Source organism: Chinchilla lanigera, unplaced genomic scaffold, assembly GCF_000276665.1.
Source record: "Chinchilla lanigera isolate Chin_1 unplaced genomic scaffold, ChiLan1.0 scaffold00001, whole genome shotgun sequence".
Classification (NCBI taxonomy): Eukaryota; Metazoa; Chordata; class Mammalia; order Rodentia; family Chinchillidae; genus Chinchilla; species Chinchilla lanigera.
In genome coordinates this window covers 19,483,876-19,501,328 of record NW_004955402.1, presented here as the reverse complement: position 1 = coordinate 19,501,328, position 17,453 = coordinate 19,483,876, and the positions used below count along the sequence as shown (strand labels likewise).

Sequence of the window (17,453 nt, the reverse complement as noted above, 5' to 3'; positions counted from 1 at the left end):
AGGGGCTGGGGATTTAGCTCAGCGGCAAAAGCGCCTGCCTGGCAAGCGCAAGGTCGTGAGTTCGGTTCCCGGTACCAGAGAAAAACCAAAAAAAAAAAAAAAAAAATCAGCCAGTTTTTGCACAAGTGGTAGATTTGAGGCCATCTGTGCCTTTTATCGTAACATAATAGTTACCCTTTTTAAAGTCTGAAAAAGTGCTGAGGAAATAAAGACCTTTCCCTCTTCCAACCAGTTGCACTGTATCTTATTTCCATAGATAAAATAGTTAAGTTAAACATATGTCATGTTGCTTTTTTTATTCATTTTAACAGAACCACAGACAGAACCTTGAAAATACATTAAGGGAGAGATCTGGGGCTGCTTAGGGTTCTACTTTTGTAATTGTTTATGCCCTACCATCTTTCTGGTCATGTTTGTCTTGTAAAATGTGGAAACAGCTTATTAGTGGACACTGTTTTGCATCTATTTCATCCTGTGGTTGTCCTCTCAAGTGACAGGCAACAGTAGTATTGCAATCACATTTTTTTAGGGTTTTTTTGTTGTATTTTTTGTTTTGTTTTCAGAATGTAATTCAGTCATAGCCACCATTCCAAGCTGAAAATATCACCACTAGCTTCAGACTTGGTAAATCAGGAAAAAGTCTCTTCCTTGTGTTTTAAATTTATAATAATGTCACGGAGACAGCCTGGCCTGTGATTTTTCAAAATGGACATGAATGATTTCTGCCAGCATTTTCTTTAGAATTTTGGAACACAAATAATTCTAAACAGCCATCATTTGAGATTAGCTGTGAATTTTAATGCAATTCTTTCCAAAATAACTATAATTTACCTTTCTGACATCTGGACACAGCCAAGAACAAGGTTAATTTACCAAATACAGTTAATTTACCAAACTATAATTTCCTATTACACATTGTACCTTTCTGCCATTTAAAGAGGGTCTTGAGCAGAATTTAAACTTACCTTTATCTCCTGTTCTATATATAATTCATTGACTTTTCAGCACCTCTTAAGGTGTGTATTACTTTTGCCTGTGTGTGGAGAGACCCTGTCCCCGGATAATTTGATATTTTATGGTCTCATTTAAGTTTCTGTTGTTGTTTGCTGCCTCTTGTGTCTGTAGCAATACCTGCCTAAGCAGTCCCCCTTCCTAGTTTTAGCTTCTACTTCCAGTAGTCACATTCAGCAGTGTCGCTTAGACAGCAGCAAGTTAAGCGCCACTCCGCCTTTCCTTCAGCAGCTTCCTTCCTTAAGGTCGCTCAGAGCTCTTAGTTCACTGCCTTGTTCTTGGCTGTGTTCCCAGATGTCAGAAATTACAGATGACACTGCAGCCTACATGTGTGTCACAACTACAAAGCAATGTTTAAGATGAACATGAAATGAATTTTAGACGTAGCCAATTTTTATTTTTTACTTTTTAAAAGTTATATGTTTTTCTTAGGATGAATCAGACGTCATTTATTTTCAAGATTCCTTCAGGATGATAAATTGAATACAATTGTGTGGTTAATTATTTTAGTATTTGAAGACAGCTCTGTGCTTTTTTTGCCACCTAGGTTTGGAGACCTTCTCTGAAAAATGACCAGCTGGCAAGCTGCCTGCCATGCCTTCACAAGTTAAATCACTGCCATTGTGTTTGTCATCCTTCCCCTTTCCTGTTATAAACTAACCTTTTCTCTCCCCCACCATTGACATTTATCTTTACTCTTAAAGTACTTTGTTTTCTGCCAGTTTCCCAATGGGAAGAGTTATAAACGTGGAATTTGATAGGGCATGCTATAATAGTACTCAAATATGTCTATTTGATCTATGTATCAATTAGATCAATTATGATTGTTCCTTAAAAGTTGGAATTTTAGTCTCTGTTGCATTATTTGGTCATTGGAGAACAGACTGTCTATTGCTAACACCATGAGTGTGTCCATGTGTGTGTACATATGTGCATGTATATGCATATAAAATTCTACCTCAGTATTTTAAAATATTTTTGATCATAGGTAGTAACTCAAGGGAATTATGAGCAGTAAAACTCTGATCATTTCCTGGATTAGCCCTATTAGAGTTGTTTAGATAACACACTTTGAATTACTTCCTCTCAGGAAACATTGAAACTGGAAATGTTAACCAGGCACACATACCAAAGCACTTAGACAGAGCACATTGTTTCTTTTGCTATTAAAAAAAAATAAAAAGGAAAGAAATTATGCAAATAAATCACATCTGCAGAAACCTAAGGAGACTGGTTCAAATGCCAAAGGAAGAACATTTACTTAGGAGATTCTTCATCTGTCACTGTCAGTAACCACAAAGTTACTCTGTATGTTCGTCTCATCATTTATGCAGGGCTAATTGCTAGCATTAATGATGACATCAGAGTTGGAAGCGTAGAATTACAGATTGTACTCACATATGTTATGCATTTTTATATATGAGAGTAGGAGAAATTATTAAGTACACACAGACACAAAAATGTAGGCAAAACTGCTGAATGTGCCCAGATAGTGACATTTAATAAGGGTAACTTTGATCTGTTTAATCTGTGCATGTACTGTCTGCTTCATGTCTCAAAAGCTGGCTGACATTCTCTTTCAGTTCATTTGATGTGCAGTACTTCACCAGACCTATTATTTCTTCATTCTGTATAATGTATATTCATACAGGTAAATGAGGAAATACAGTATTAATTATGAGTTAGAGATGCTGTGTTATTTCTTCATATTTGGGAAGCACTGTTGGGTCCCTGTTGCTATGTGAGTGTGTGTGTGTGTGTGTGTGTGTGTGTGTTTCTGTTTCTCAAATCTCATGAGCATCGCTTCTGTCAACATCCCCGTCTCAATATATATCCAAATGGGTGAACCGTCAAGGTTTTCACCAAGTTTTAATAAAAAGGACACACAGAAATACAGCTGAAGGTCTTGCAGGATAGTGTATTCTAAACTGGTATATTTTAAATCATTTCCATATGTTCACTTCCTCTGGGATATATCTGTAATGATATTTCAGGCTCTATTCAGATAATAACTTTTATTCTGGGATAACATATTCAGTAAAAACTTGAGCTGGTCTCTAGTATAGAGAGAAGGATGATGCTTAGAAATAACGGTGTGGACTTGAAAATAGCAATGGACAAAAACTTAGAGAGCAACATGAAAATACAGAGAGATGAAAGGCAACGTAAAACAAACATAAGAAGTAAAATTTTTATAGTGACTAACAGTAGCAGTCATGCCTTCCATCTATTGAGCATCTTTCTTACGTCGTGTACTGTGGACACTTGCTGTCGTACAGCCATCTAGCCTACAGAATACCTGGTGGTATTTTGCAAGTGAGGAAACCAAGGCTCAGAAAAGCAAAATGTTTTGTTCTGAGATCACTTAATGTAAATCAGGATTCAGACCCAGCTTCTAGTTCAGTGCATGTTATTAACTAAAAGTGTTTTCCCAGACAAATTCCACAGGCTGTGATCATTTCCATACACTGTGATGTGTGATTAAGAACATACAATGAATGTTTAAATTTTAAAAAGCATTTATTACAGTAGAAGACGCGTTGCCGTTCATCCTCCTCAGAATACTCCCCCTCACTCTGAACACACTTATCCCATCGTTCTTGCCACTCTCTGAAGCAGTGCTGGAAGTCTTCTTCCGTGTCAGTTGTCCTTGTCATGGCTGCCTCTGTGTCCTGAGTCAGTTCAGAGCATTCTTCCTTTCATGATCATTTCGACTTTGGGAAAGAACAAGAAGTTGCATGGTGCCAGACCTGCTGAATAACATGGATAAGGACACACTGTAATGTTTTTGTTTGACAGAAATAGCCATAAACATTTTATCAGTGAGGGGTGATCAGAGGATGCCATGAATGTTTAAATTTTAAAATTGTGTCACAGTAAAAGACATATTGTCATTAGCCCCCACCAAAGTCCTCCCCCTCGCTCTAAACACATGTATCCCATCATTCTTGCAGTGTGTCTTTTACTATTTTTTTATTTTAAACATTCACCATGGTCTTCATCCCAACCCTTGTATGCCTAAGGCTGGCAAATGTTGCTGGTTAAAGACAGAAACTAAATATTTCAGAGTTCGCAGGCAAAACAGTCACTGTTACAACCAACTACTCAGCACTGCCATTATCAGGAAAAAACAGTTATAGACTGTTCGTAAATGAACTGGTGCGGCAGTGTCCTGATGAAACCTTATTTATAAAATCAGGCGTTGGACTAGACTTGAGCTGTGGGCAGGAATTCGATGCCCTCTGATCTACATGTATTTGCTGCCTGAAAGTAAAAGCCTTAGGGATACACTAAAAGTTAAATTAAATAGCAGTTGCTTCCTGGGGCCATAGTTATGAAAATATAGTAACTGAAGCTTTGAAGCTACAGAGCCCGTAAGAAAGTCAGCCCTCATCTGAGCCAAGTGCTGGTTTTAACAGTCATGAAAAACAAAAGCAGAAAGGTCACAGATCATAGGACAAGTTGCAGCATGGTATTCTGGTCTGCGCCTGGAAGCAAAAAAAGGCATGAGTTGGAAAAACTGGTGAAATCCAAAAAAAGCCCATAGTCTACTCAGCAATACTGTGCCAATGTGAGAAATGTGCCGTGGTCATGTACGACGGTGAGACTGGGTGAAGGGAATGCAGGAACTCTCTCGGCAGCTTTTTGGACAATCCGAAGTCGTTTCAAATAATAAGTTGAAATTGGTTCACATACTTATTTATCTACCTAGACTTCGGGAGGCTGAGGCAGGAGGATCAGGATCATTGTAAGTTCAAGGCCAGGCTGGGTTACAAAGAGAGCTCAAGGCCATCCTGAACTGCATAGCCCTGTCTCAAAAAGAAACAAATAAAATAAAACAATATTGTGCCATTTCTGTACTTACAGTAACTCCTACAGAGATATTCACTTCACCATGGAAACAACAAAGCTCTTTGCTTTTTATAGTGCTAATGTTGACAAATTGCTTGTTCCAGAGATTAAAGTTACACACAAATGACCTAGCATAGTGGGTAAAAAAGTTATTTACAAAGATTGTCCTACCTGTTTTCTAAACACATAACTGGTATGAACATCATCAGTCACTTTACCCAGACACTTTTTATTAGCATAAAACAAAAAGTTCAGTCTCATGTCCAACAAAAGCCTGATACCCACAAGTGCTAAAGATAGCATAATAAAACTGTAGAACAGTATATGGGAATCTGCCATTCAAGTATAAAAATAAGCACATCAAAATTAAAAATACTGAAACATTTCATTATTTTAATACTTTTTCTACTTAAAAATTTTTAGAAAACTAGAATTGGAAGACGCATTATTGATAATGATAAAGAATCTCTCCCACCAGTATATTTCTCACAGTTTTATATTACAATGCTGATTATATTCACCTTAAAATTTGAAAGAAAGGGGGCTGGGGATTTAGCTCAGCGGCAAAGCGCCTGCCTGGCAAGCGCAAGGTCGTGAGTTCGGTTCCCGGTACCGGAGGAAAAAAAAAAAAAATTGAAATAAAAATACTTTGGCCACCACCACCACCATTCTGTTATGGTAGAGAAAGGATGAAAATTGAAAAGTTGAAGATATATCGTTCATCATTCGTGTAAGATACAATCTTCTAAGAACACCAAGAGATTGTACCACGCAAAACCTATTACAGTAAGGTACTGGACTTATAACAATGAAACATAATTCAGTAGTTATGAATGAACAGTAGCATTGAGGCATTGTTAGTGTGTACTAATAATGAGGATTGTCTTGTGGTTACTTGAAGGTACTATTATAATGATGTCACTTCCTACCAAAACGTAAACATTTCATTCACTTCAAAGAAATTTTCAATGCAAACCACAGACAAAAATTATTCTCAAGTTAATCTAGAAAACTAACCAGGCTAAATATCTAAAATTTTTAGTGTCTTTTTACTTTTTATTTTTAACTGATTTTGTCCTGAAGAATTACTGCAAGCATAACATGCAAATTCTCTAAACACTTTAGCCAGATTCACCAACTGTTACCATGTGGCTGTATTTATTTGATCATGTTCCACCTGTACACACACACTTACACAGATGTGTACATATGTATAGTGTAGTTTACCTTTTTGGAACCACCTGGATAAATTACATACATTATGCCCTTTCTCCCTTAAGGCATCAGTGTACTTTACATAAAAATATCGTCTTAGATAAACACAGTATATTCAAGAAAGTTAACAGTGGAGGCCACTTGTATTTACAGCCTTTGTTTCAGATTTGCCAGTTGTGCCAGAAGGATACTTTGTTGCACTTACTTTTCATTTCTCTTTGCTTTCACTTTAATCAGAAATAATACTTTTGCCTTTGCTTCTGTTTCGTGGCCTGAACATTTTTGTTAAGAATACACATTATCCAAGCGCATGCCTGCAATCCCAGCACTCTGGGAGGCTGAGGCAGAAAGATTAGAAGTTTCAGTCCAGCCTGAACAATTTAGTGAGAGCGTATTTCAAAACTTTTTTAAAATATTAAACAGCTGGAGATGTAACTCAGTGCAAAGACCCTGAATTCGATTCCCAATACTGCCAAAAAAGAAAAATAAATATATAGCAGATGTTTATTAGAATGTTTTTGTGCTTGGGTTTGTCTGATATCTTCTCATGATTCCATTCTGGAAATACAATTTTGCCTGGAATGGAATGGAGTGGAGTGGGGTGGGGTGGGGTGGGGTGGGGTGGGGTGGGAATGAAATGAGCTCCTGGGGCGCTCAGGTACGTGGTGTTGACGTAAGTGCCTCTCTTTCATGGTATTAAATTTGGTCACCCAGTCAAAGAGCTGCCCACTTTTTTTAGTATATAGTTTACTTTTTCCCCTGGAAGTTAGTAAATATTCTGGGAGATTATTATATAACTTGCTCCTGATCAAGCTTTTGTAAATGTAGCATCTATTCATGATCTCTGTAAATCAGTCCTTACTAAGATATTTGCAAACTTTTATTGTCTAATCCCACCACATTTGTTGGTTGTTCCCCATTCACTTTTTTTCATTTATTCGTCTTTCTTGCTGTCAGATGTAGGCGTGCCTATTTTACGTAGTAGGTTATAATTCACTGTGGTGTATTTATTGTGATGCTCAAATCTCCCCAGATTTTGCCCGTGGGAGCCAATGCAGGCTGGCTTCTGTGTTCTTTTTCTGCATCTCCTCACCTCACAAACGCTTTACTTTCTGGCACAACAGAATGTTCCAAACTCCTCTTGTTCCTCTCGTGCCTTGCTGCTGGAATCATTCATTTCTTCAAGATGCCTCAGTTTCATTCAGTGAGCAACGGTTTGGGTGCTGGAATGGTTTGGGGCAATGGGAGTCTTAGCTTCGAAAGAAAAAAGCTAAGATATGTGTGTGCTGGACTGCGCGTGTGTGTAGTTTCTGAGAATTGCAAGCTAATACTGACAGTCCAGCTCCAAACCAGACCCAAGGGTTCTTTCCTGCCTTTCCTGTTCCATAGTTGCCTCTCCCTCCACAGCAAAGTGTGTAACTTTCAGAATATCAACACATTTCCTCCTTCAGTCCTGTACGGTGCATAAAGTTGACTCTTAGCCCTAAAAGCAGATTTGCTAAAGGAGCACAGTGTTCGCTGGCCTTCCCCCCTCGCCGGCAGTACGTGGTTAAAGGCAGTCTTCTAGACTGGCAGCTGGCAGTCAAGGACCAGCATGCCACATGTACTGAATGGTCTCTCTGCCTGTTCTCAAAGTGGTTTTTTTAAATTTGAAATGCAGTTGGATTCACATTTCCATCTGCAGTTTCTAAATTCTTCTTCATTTCTGAATATGTAGCACATTAACATTCATCCTAGCAGTCACAGCTGTGTAACAAGGTGAACTCAGAGAGGCCTCGCTTTGTCCCTTGTCCTTTCTACCTACTTAAGAGATTACTTCCTGTAAGTAACCAGTTGCACTGTCTTCTGGTTTCCTTTTCCTGTGTTTTGTTTTACCAAAATAAAATACGTATACTAATTTTCCCTTTTATTCAAACAAAAACACACTACTACAGAAGCATTTTTTTTCATTTTGCTTTTTTTCATTTAATATGTCCTGTAAGTCATTTCATATCACTTTATTGGACTTATTATCTTTTTTTTTTTTTCTCCCTGGTACCATTACATGGGTGTGCCATAGTTTATTCAGACAGTCTCCCGTGTTTGCCCACTTAGATCAATTCTAGTATTTTTGCAAATACAAATAATATAATGCCTCAATCCATAATCCTGTTTTTATGTATTTTTCTATTGCTGACAGGTTGTCTTGGAGGTTAATTCTTAGGAATAGGATTCCTGGATGGAGGGATGAATGTCTATGTAGTTGGCAGGTTTGTTACTGCCATGTTCTCACCACGGGGTTTGTATCATGTCACTTTCTCATGAGCTCGGGACAGTTCCTCTTACCCCACAATGTTATCTGCTAAGTGCAGGGTCAAGCTTTGGAACTTTAATCAGAGTGGTAGATGAAAAACAATATCACGGAGTAATTTTAATTTGGTTTTTTTTTTGGGTTTTTTTGTTTTTTTGAGACAGGGTCTCACTATGTAGTTCAGGCTAGCCTTGAACTCACTTTATAGCCCAGGGTGGCCTCGAACTTGCATCAATCCTCCTGCCTCAGCCTCCCACGCATTTTTCTTACTCTGAGAAAAGCTGAACATGTTTTCATAGGTTTGAAAGCCATTGTGCATCTTTAATGAATTAGCTTTACAAATTTTGTGCCAATTTTTTCTGAAGCATTTTTTGGGTCCTCGTTTTTAAAGTTTCTTATACCTTAGGGACATTACCTGTTTATCCATGATATATTTTGCAAATATTTTCTGTCCATGTGTCATCTGATTTTGACTTTAACTCTTGTTTCTTGTTATCCAAAAAAACTTTGTCAGAATAAACACAAGTAAGCTTTTGTTACCAGATATGAATATTTATGATAAAGATGTGGAATTTAAGTATGGAAAAAATAGGTCACTAGACAAAAGGCCTCAAAGTAGATATAGGTAACAGTATAAACATTTAATTGTATATATTGTATGAATTTAGTACACATTAGGGTTCTTCAGATCAGTGGGAAAAGGGTCTATTCAGAAGTTTGAGAGTCAGTTAACTTTAAAAATAAAATTAGATCCCTACTTTAAACCACCAAAGAAAGTTCATTAAATAAGCTTAATAGTGAATAGTTAATACATGAAACCATCAAAGAAGAAAAAGAAATATTGATAATTAGTCAGCACTTCTCAGCTTCTGCACTAATGAAATTTTGGCCTGGACGATCTCTGCTCTGGCTGCTCTGTATGTTGTGCATATTTAGCAGTATCCTGGCCTCTGTCCAGGAAACACAAGCTGCAGCCCTCCCAGTCGTGGCCATCAAATATGTCTCCGGACACTGCCAATTGTCTTCGGGGTGAAATCACCCCGAGCTCAGAATGCTGTGCTAGATCATCTCTGCTAGAAGCATAGCACCTACGCATGAAGTCACAAAGGAAAATTCTGAAAGTACGGGCTCTCTTCAATAAAAGAAAGTATTTAAGGAATTCAAGCAACAAATTGAAAAATATATAGTATAAATGACATTTCCCTCATATAAAAAGTAGCCAATAAGAAGAGATCTAAATAACCAGATAAATAAATAGAAAAAAAAATCACTGGAATATATGAATAATCAAAGATATTTAGACTAAAATGTGAATAAATTTATTCAGGATGTAGGCTTTACCTTACATGTTAGTAAACATGAAATTATTCAGCATGGTTATGGGAAGACAGATAATTGCATAAAGTGATAGAAGTATAAGTATAACATTGATGAAATACAATAGACTACGTATTATACCTTTCAAATAAATACATACTTTTGTCCATGCAGTTCTATTTCCAATACTTTTAGCCTATAGAAATATTTGAGCTGGCAGGAAGTTCGTGGCAGTACCACTTACAATTGTTGAACATTGGAAAAACCCACCTGTCTGGCAGTGAGAAACTACTCAGAATAGATTAAGGTACATCCATGTAAATGAGTACATTAGATTAGCATGATAATTGATAAGGTCTATATGCAGGAAGAAATGGACTATAATTATAAACTATAATTATAGTTAGAAACTAAACTAACAATTGTTTATATATGTATTTATGTGTCTTTAAGATTAAGAAGTACTATTTCTTTTTTCTATTTACATAAAAATTTTTGATAGAAATTACACATGGTGGTATATTCAAGATATATTGATTTTTTTCATTTTATATTTGTATTTTCTAATCTTTCAATGAACATGGATAGTTTGCATAAGATTTCTTAAGTGGAGAAATGAAACATTTAAGGACAAGGAATGTAACTCCGTAGTAAAGTGTTTCTCTAGCATTTGTGAGGCTCTAGTTTTAATCCTCAGTATAATAAAAAAATTTTAATCCTTTTTCTCAATTCCAAATTGTATAAAACTAGGGATTTTTTTTTACCCCCCCTGTACCGGGAATCGAACTCATGACGTCGCGCTTGCCAAGCAGGCGCTGTGCCACGGAGCTAAATCCCCAGCCCCAAACTAGGAAATTTTTTAAAGCAAAAAAAATGATAAAATTTTACAGTGGTGCTCATTAAAGTATGATTTACAACTGAGAAAGAAAGACAATGTTAATGTTCCGATGTAATTATCTTAAATGATAGGCTATTCTGCATGTGTAAGAGAGATAAAGGTATTTTTAGAAGTCTAACCTGATATTATCCTGGACAAAAAGTGGTTGTTATTAACCAAATACATATTATAAAAGAAAATGAGTATCTAAAATTAACATTTGAAAAAAGCTCAGCAGTTTCCCGTGTCTGATAGAAAGTTCTGTACTGATTCCTGGATGACTGCAGGATCCTAGCCTGAACTTTGACATTCCTGGGAATGGACTACAGGGAACTAACCTGAGATTTGGCTTATCACTTGTAGGTTGCTTCTGGTGAATGCAATGAAGACACTGAGGTTTACAACATAACCCTGTGTACCGGGGATGAGCTCACCCTGATGGGGCAGGCAGAAATACTGTACGCAAAGACTTTCAAGGAGAAGTCCCGCCTCAACACAATCTTCAAAAAGATCGGGAAACTCAATTCGATCGGCAAGCTGGGAAAAGGCAAGATGCCATGCCTCATCTGCATGAATCACAGGACCAACGAAAGCATCAGCCTCCCATTCCAGTGCAAGGGCAGATTCAGCACCCGGAGTCCCCTGGAGCTGCAGATGCAGGAGGGCGAGCACACCATCCGCAACATTGTGGAGAAAACCAGGCTCCCTGTGAACGTGACCGTGCCGAGCCCGCCGCCCAGAAACCCGTATGACCTCCACTTCATCCGAGAGGGGCACCGCTACAAGTTCGTGAACATCCAGACGAAGACAGTGGTGGTCTGCTGTGTGCTGCGCAACAACAAGATCCTCCCCATGCACTTCCCTTTGCACTTGACAGTCCCCAAGTTCAGCCTCCCGGAACACCTGGTCAAGGGAGAGGTGTGGCCTGAAACCCTGGTCCATCACTGGCTGGGTATCTGCCAGGAACAGTTTGACATCGATGAGTATTCCCGGGCTGTTCGTGATGTGAAAACGGACTGGAATGAGGACTGCAAAAGCCCCAAGAAGGGCCGGTGCTCTGGCCACAACCATGTGCCCAATTCCCTCAGCTACGCCCGCGACGAGCTCACCCAGTCCTTCCACAGGCTTTCTGTCTGTGTGTATGGCAACAATCTCCATGGTAACAGCGAGGTGAACCTCCACGGCTGCAGGGACCTAGGGGGAGAGTGGTCTCCTTTTCCTCATGACATCCTGCCCTATCAGGACTCCGGGGACAGTGGGAGCGACTACCTTTTCCCAGAAGCCGGGGAAGAGTCTGGAGGCGGCCCAGGGAGGGCCGAGCTTCCCTACGAGGAGCTGTGGCTGGAGGAAGGCAAGCCCAGCCGCCAGCCCCTCACACGCTCGCTGAGTGAGAAGAGCAGATGCGACCCGTTGAGAGGCTCTGTCCGCTCCAAATGTGCAACTTCTCCTCTTCCCATCCCTGGGACTCCGGGAGCCATGATGAAGTCTTCAGAAATTGCCCTACCTCCGCCTCCAGTGCCTCCCAAATCTGAAGCCGTAAGTCGCTTCCATGTTTGAATGGTGTCCCAACCTTTCTGTCTCTGCTTGTCATCTGCTCATCAGTTTTCCTGTAGACACCATACACACCTGTAATCCCAGCACTCAGAAGGCTGAGGCAGGAGGATAGCGGAGAGAGTTCAAGGCCAGCTGGGGCTATATAGTGAGTTCAAAGCTAGCCTGAACTACATAGTGAGACCCTGTCTCAAAAAAAAAAATGTTTTTTCTTATAGAAAAGAAAACTTTCTGACTGGAGATTATCAGAGTGAACAGGCTTATTTAGAGTGAAACACAGATGATAGTTAGATGATTCCTCCAGTCAGAAACAGATACAAATGGGGGCGGGGGGGCTAGCAGAGGGACCAGGAGGCATCACTTGTAACTCTGTCCTGTATCCCTGAGGAAGCACGGCAGGGCACTTAGGTAAATACACGCACACCCCAGAACCAGGTGCCGGGGGTTCTAAACATGACAGTCAGGGCTTGACAGGCTTCTATCAAAGTTGAGTGTAAAGCAGGCAGTACAGCGCCTGGGGTGCTAGAGCAGTGGTGGAGCGAGTGCTGGCCTCTGGCTTCCGTCCTGGCACTCAGAAAAGGTCAGTACAGACCTCTGTCTTTCCAGTGTTCTTTGATTGGCGGCCACACTGAACCTTTGCTGCTCATTTTGGATCATTACGTTTCATTATATCCGAAGGCAGAAAGCTTCAGAGGCACTAGATGTAATTCTGTTCATGTATTTGACAATTTCTATTACAGTAGTTTCCCTTTTCTATCTCTGCCAAAACCCTTTTTAAAAACTCTTACGTGAGTCACAATATATTAGAAGTAAAATCAAAGCCCACCTGACCAGAGCCCGGGTTGCAGCAGGGTGGTCTCCCAGCAGGTGGGTCTCCGGCCCACTCTCTTTTTCCAACCACTCATTTCAGGACACCTCTCAGGAACACTGGGGCTATGCAAAACATAGTTTCAAAACCTGGACTAGTGCTAGAAAAAAAAACGATCAGCAGGACCTGGATTCTCGGCCCAGTAGCTTTCAGGGGAAAAGTTAGAGATGAAAAGAGATGGCTATCAAGGTTAAAAGATGGTAAGCAGCCAGGAGCAATGGCACACACCTGAAATTCCAGCCACACAGGAGCCTGAAACAGGAAGATTGCAAGTCTGAGGCCATCCTGGGCAACTTAGCAAGACCCTGTCTCAAAAAACATTGGCTAACAGTTGAGCTCCTACCTGGCAAGCATGATGCACTAGGTTCAGTCCCTCATACAAAGAAAAAAAGAAAATGGAGGGAGGAAGGAAGAAAGAGAAAAAGGAAGAAAAGGAGAGAGAAAGAAAGAGCAATAATAAGAGAGATACAATGTGTGTGGGAATTCGAAGGACACAGAAACTTCTGGTTAGGAATGAACACAGAAGCCTTCGTAGAGATTAGCACATTCTAAATGAGCTTAGAGAATACAGGTGAATTAGAAGACCATTCCAGGTAAAGCAGAAGCAGAAGTGCAGAGGTTGGGGTCACATGAGCACCGCCGGAAACCACGGTCCTTCTGCTGGGCCAGCTGGTAGGACTGGAGAGGTGCGTGCAGGGCAGCAGGGGCGGAAAGGCCGGAGCCAGTGGGTGGACAGCTTACAATGTTGGGCCCCTGCTCAGCTGTCCTGGAAGAGCCCTCCTTGCATGGCTTTCCTGACAGAGGATCCCCCTCTGGCTTCCTGAGACAATAGTTCTGGGCTTTCCATGCTCCTTACAGGACCTTCCAGGGACCTTCCAGGCACAAGAGCAGAGATCCCTGTATTTGATAAGGTCTTGGAGTATTTGGGGAGTTTGTGGTGGAATCAAAGTCCCTGGTCCTTATGTTCATGGCAGAGGTTCTCCAAAGATGTTCCTAAAAGACAGGTAAAAAAATAAGCGGACAGCCCTCCTAGCACCATCGTGACATCAGAACTCATCTCACCTGATGTTGCTTGAAGGTTGAGGCTTTGATCTGTTTTGGGAACGTGACTGCATGTGCTTTTTGTGTTGGATTCTGCTCCTGCCTAGCCCGCTGTGGGTCTCGTGTGCTGACTGACCGATGTACTTACCCATAGTGGCCACACCGGGGTCACTTATGCAGCCACGCCTAGAGGTAGGAAGCCAGCATCACTTGTTTTTTCTGTGGCTGATGATAGATGAGTAAGAACATAAATATTAAGAAGTCTGATCTTGACCTTGATACTAAAAGAAAAACACTAGAGTTCAATTTGAAACTAAAAGCAAATCTCTTAGAAAAAGAAACGATTTTTGGCCTTCAGTCTAAGCTGTAATTTCTTATGATGTAAGCGAATCTTTTCAGAATATACCCAGTGTTTATAAAATGCTATAAACATAAAGATTTTTTATGAACACCTAAAATCATTTAATTTACTTTTAAAGAAAATTTTAGGCATTTTAAATGAAGCCGTTTCTCACTGTTTCTGTGAGCATGAAATGAAATTTCCATTTTGGGGATGCATGCGGGATCCAGAGAATGTCATAATTGTTAAATGTGGCTTTGGTTTGTAATTTTCACAAGAGAACTTTAATGGGGCACAAATTAAAGTCCTTCCACAGAACTCAATAAAAGTCCCACCTTGACGGTCAGAGTGGAGGGAGTGCTGTGAGAGGCAGGCCGCATGTCGGACAGCCAGCCCACCGGGTAGGAAAGGCGGTGGTGAGCTGTCTGGTGAAGCCAGCGGGACGTTATGGGAGGATGACCGCTCTCAGGAGGTCCTTACGAATCCGAGGTGCTGGCGCAATGGAAGCATCAAAGAGAAGGTGCCTTTCACAGTCGGGGGCACAAAGCTGGCGCAAGGGCAAAGGAACCGTCCCCTCACCCCGCCACATGGAGGCTGGAGGTGCAGCCGCCGCAGTGCGGTGCGCGTTGGCCTCTTCCTTTTCTTCGAATTCTTTCATGCTTTGCTTTCAGCTGCTTTGTCCTAGGCTGTGACATGTTCATGCCCTCTCTCCAGCAGACTTTGATGATCTTTGTTTCTTTCCATGAAAGTGAGAGTAAATCTCACCCCTCCGACAATGATCTGTGCTGTTTCTGGTATTATGCTGTGTCCCCGACAGCATCGAGATGGCACGGGAGCATGTTCCTGCCCCAACTTGGGGAGCCGGGGCTGTGGGGCCAACAGAGTCCTCAGCAACAGAGGGCTGGAGTCTGCCCACTTTGTTCCTATACCTTGCATTTAACGGGACTGTTTATAAAGGTTGCTTAATATACTTTTTTAAACAAAGCACTGTCACTCACCTCTTCGGAGTATGAGAACCTATTCCCTTCCTAGTGGGAATGTCTCAGGAGAAAGTAAACTGTTGCTGTTTCCAGAGGTGGAAAGGACACAGCTGCTGTTGGCAGTGGAGCCCAAACTGAGGAGCGTGCCCGGCTCACTGAGCCTGGCATTGTCACTTTAAGATTGTGCGAGGGGCCGCAGACCAGGATAACCCGACAGTCCCTCTTAAGAGGGTTATGTTTATCAATTCAGGTACTTATTCTAAATATGCGCTCCATTTCCTAACATTGTGGGTGTCTGTTCGCCATCTCAGTATCTGAGTATTGGCTGATATGTCTACAATATTTACCCAGATAACACCCTACAGCTGACAGTCTTCAAGAGCTGTCTCCCTTAGGATAATGTGATTTTAGAGTGCAATGAGGGAAACACTTTATATTGCATGAAATTCTGTAAATAAAGTGACTCCCAGATTGCTCTGGTTTATACAGTAAATTATAAGTGGTTATCGAAACTCTAGGTCACAATTCTTCTAAAGCTATTTGGGCAATGGTATCCTCCCTGGGGACCCAAACCTCAAGGAGCAGTGTCTTCCATCTGTCTCCAGTAGTAGGCAGAAGTGCTTTCAGCTTTGGTTGGTGGCGTGGCAGTCATCCCTGAGGTTGGTGACCCACTGTACTACAGTCCTGATGAATTTGCTAAGCTTTGAGTTAGACAAGGATACCGCCCCCCAGCTTATGAGAAACAGGAACCGAGCTGTACGTGAATCGGTAGCGTGTATTCACCATGATGAGGCTGAAGTCCATCCTAAATAAAGTCCCTTTAATGAAGCACAGTGCTTTTTGGTGTTTGAGAAAAATAAGACTTAAGACATAAATTTGATGCCAGATTCCCTGGGCCTAGTCCAGTAGAGGCTTGGAAACACTGATTCAGCTCTAAGCTGAGGTGTCTGAATCTGCCTCAGACAGGCTGAACAGTTGCTGGGAAAATGGAAGAAGATGGCAAGCATCCTGGGAATCTCCATCCCCTCTCAGTGGAACTGCATCGAGAGAGAAGAGGCCTGCCACACGACCAGATGATCTTCAGGGAGGCGTAGTAGCTTCGCCTCAGAGAGCCACACCTAGGTTAGACTCCTCACCCTACCACTTAGTGGCTTCATATCTTGAGCACAATATTTAGCTTCCCTGAGTCAGTTCCTGTGGGGATAATAATTCTTCACTGCATTATTGTATTATACAAAGTACTTGGCACTTTTCCCTGCCCCTTGGTAAGCATTCAAAATAAAGAGTAGCAGTAATTTAATATAAGATGGGCTCCAACGTAGAGCCAGAGAGTAATTTTTAGAGGGTTTTTTTTCCCACACTGCTTCCTTGACTAAGGGATGGAGGGAGGAAGTCATATGTCCTCTGGGAGTCAGGAGGCTTGTGGGAGGAGGACGTGTCCATCTCCACAGCAGATCAGCCAAGGCAGTGCTGGCCCTGGACAGGGGCCACGAGTCCTCACATCCCCACACGTGCCACACCATGTGTGATCCTTTCGTGTTGGCTAGATTTTACAAAAACGTAACTTCTAAAAATACTTTATCAAATTTTTCTTCAATCAGATTTTACTGGTATATTTTAGATATACATAATGATCACATTCACCATAGAAATTTTGTGCCTGTACACGATACAACTTGATTCTTTTTTTTCCAATTCCCCTGCCCTCCCTTTAACCCCTCCTTGTCTCCCCATTTACCAAAGCTCAAAAACATAATTAATTTTTAAAATGGAACATTGTGGGAAGCAAACTTCTAAAATGTCTCACTGGGGTAGATGTCATGTTACGGTTACCTTCCTGTGGAGGGGTCACAACTCTGCGATCACCCAGTGTGAAAGAGGAGTGACGGGGTTTGAAGAACTGGAGGGTGACTGTGAACAGTGCCCACGGCTCTGAGGCGTCACCAAGATTCTAACTTTTCCCAGGCAAAACTGTGCAGCAGTATTAAAGCTGAGAAGGTGCTTTCATAGAAATAGATGTCTCCATCCCTGAGAGATCAGGAGGCCAGGCCATGGGGCTATAGATCTTATAACCCTGAATGTGTCCACCCAGGAGACTTAGGGCTTCACAT

At 41.2% G+C, this 17,453-nt stretch overlaps 1 protein-coding gene across 1 annotated transcript in view; it reads left to right on the top strand.

Moving 5' to 3' along the window:
* Garem (GRB2 associated, regulator of MAPK1) overlaps positions 1-17,453 on the top strand; it is a gene marked incomplete at its 5' end in the record, with an annotated part of 194,003 nt that overhangs the window by 162,326 nt on the left and 14,224 nt on the right. The window contains 1 exon segment of the mRNA XM_005372754.2: positions 10,926-12,098. Within this exon segment, the coding sequence (XP_005372811.1) occupies positions 10,926-12,098 (1,173 nt within the window).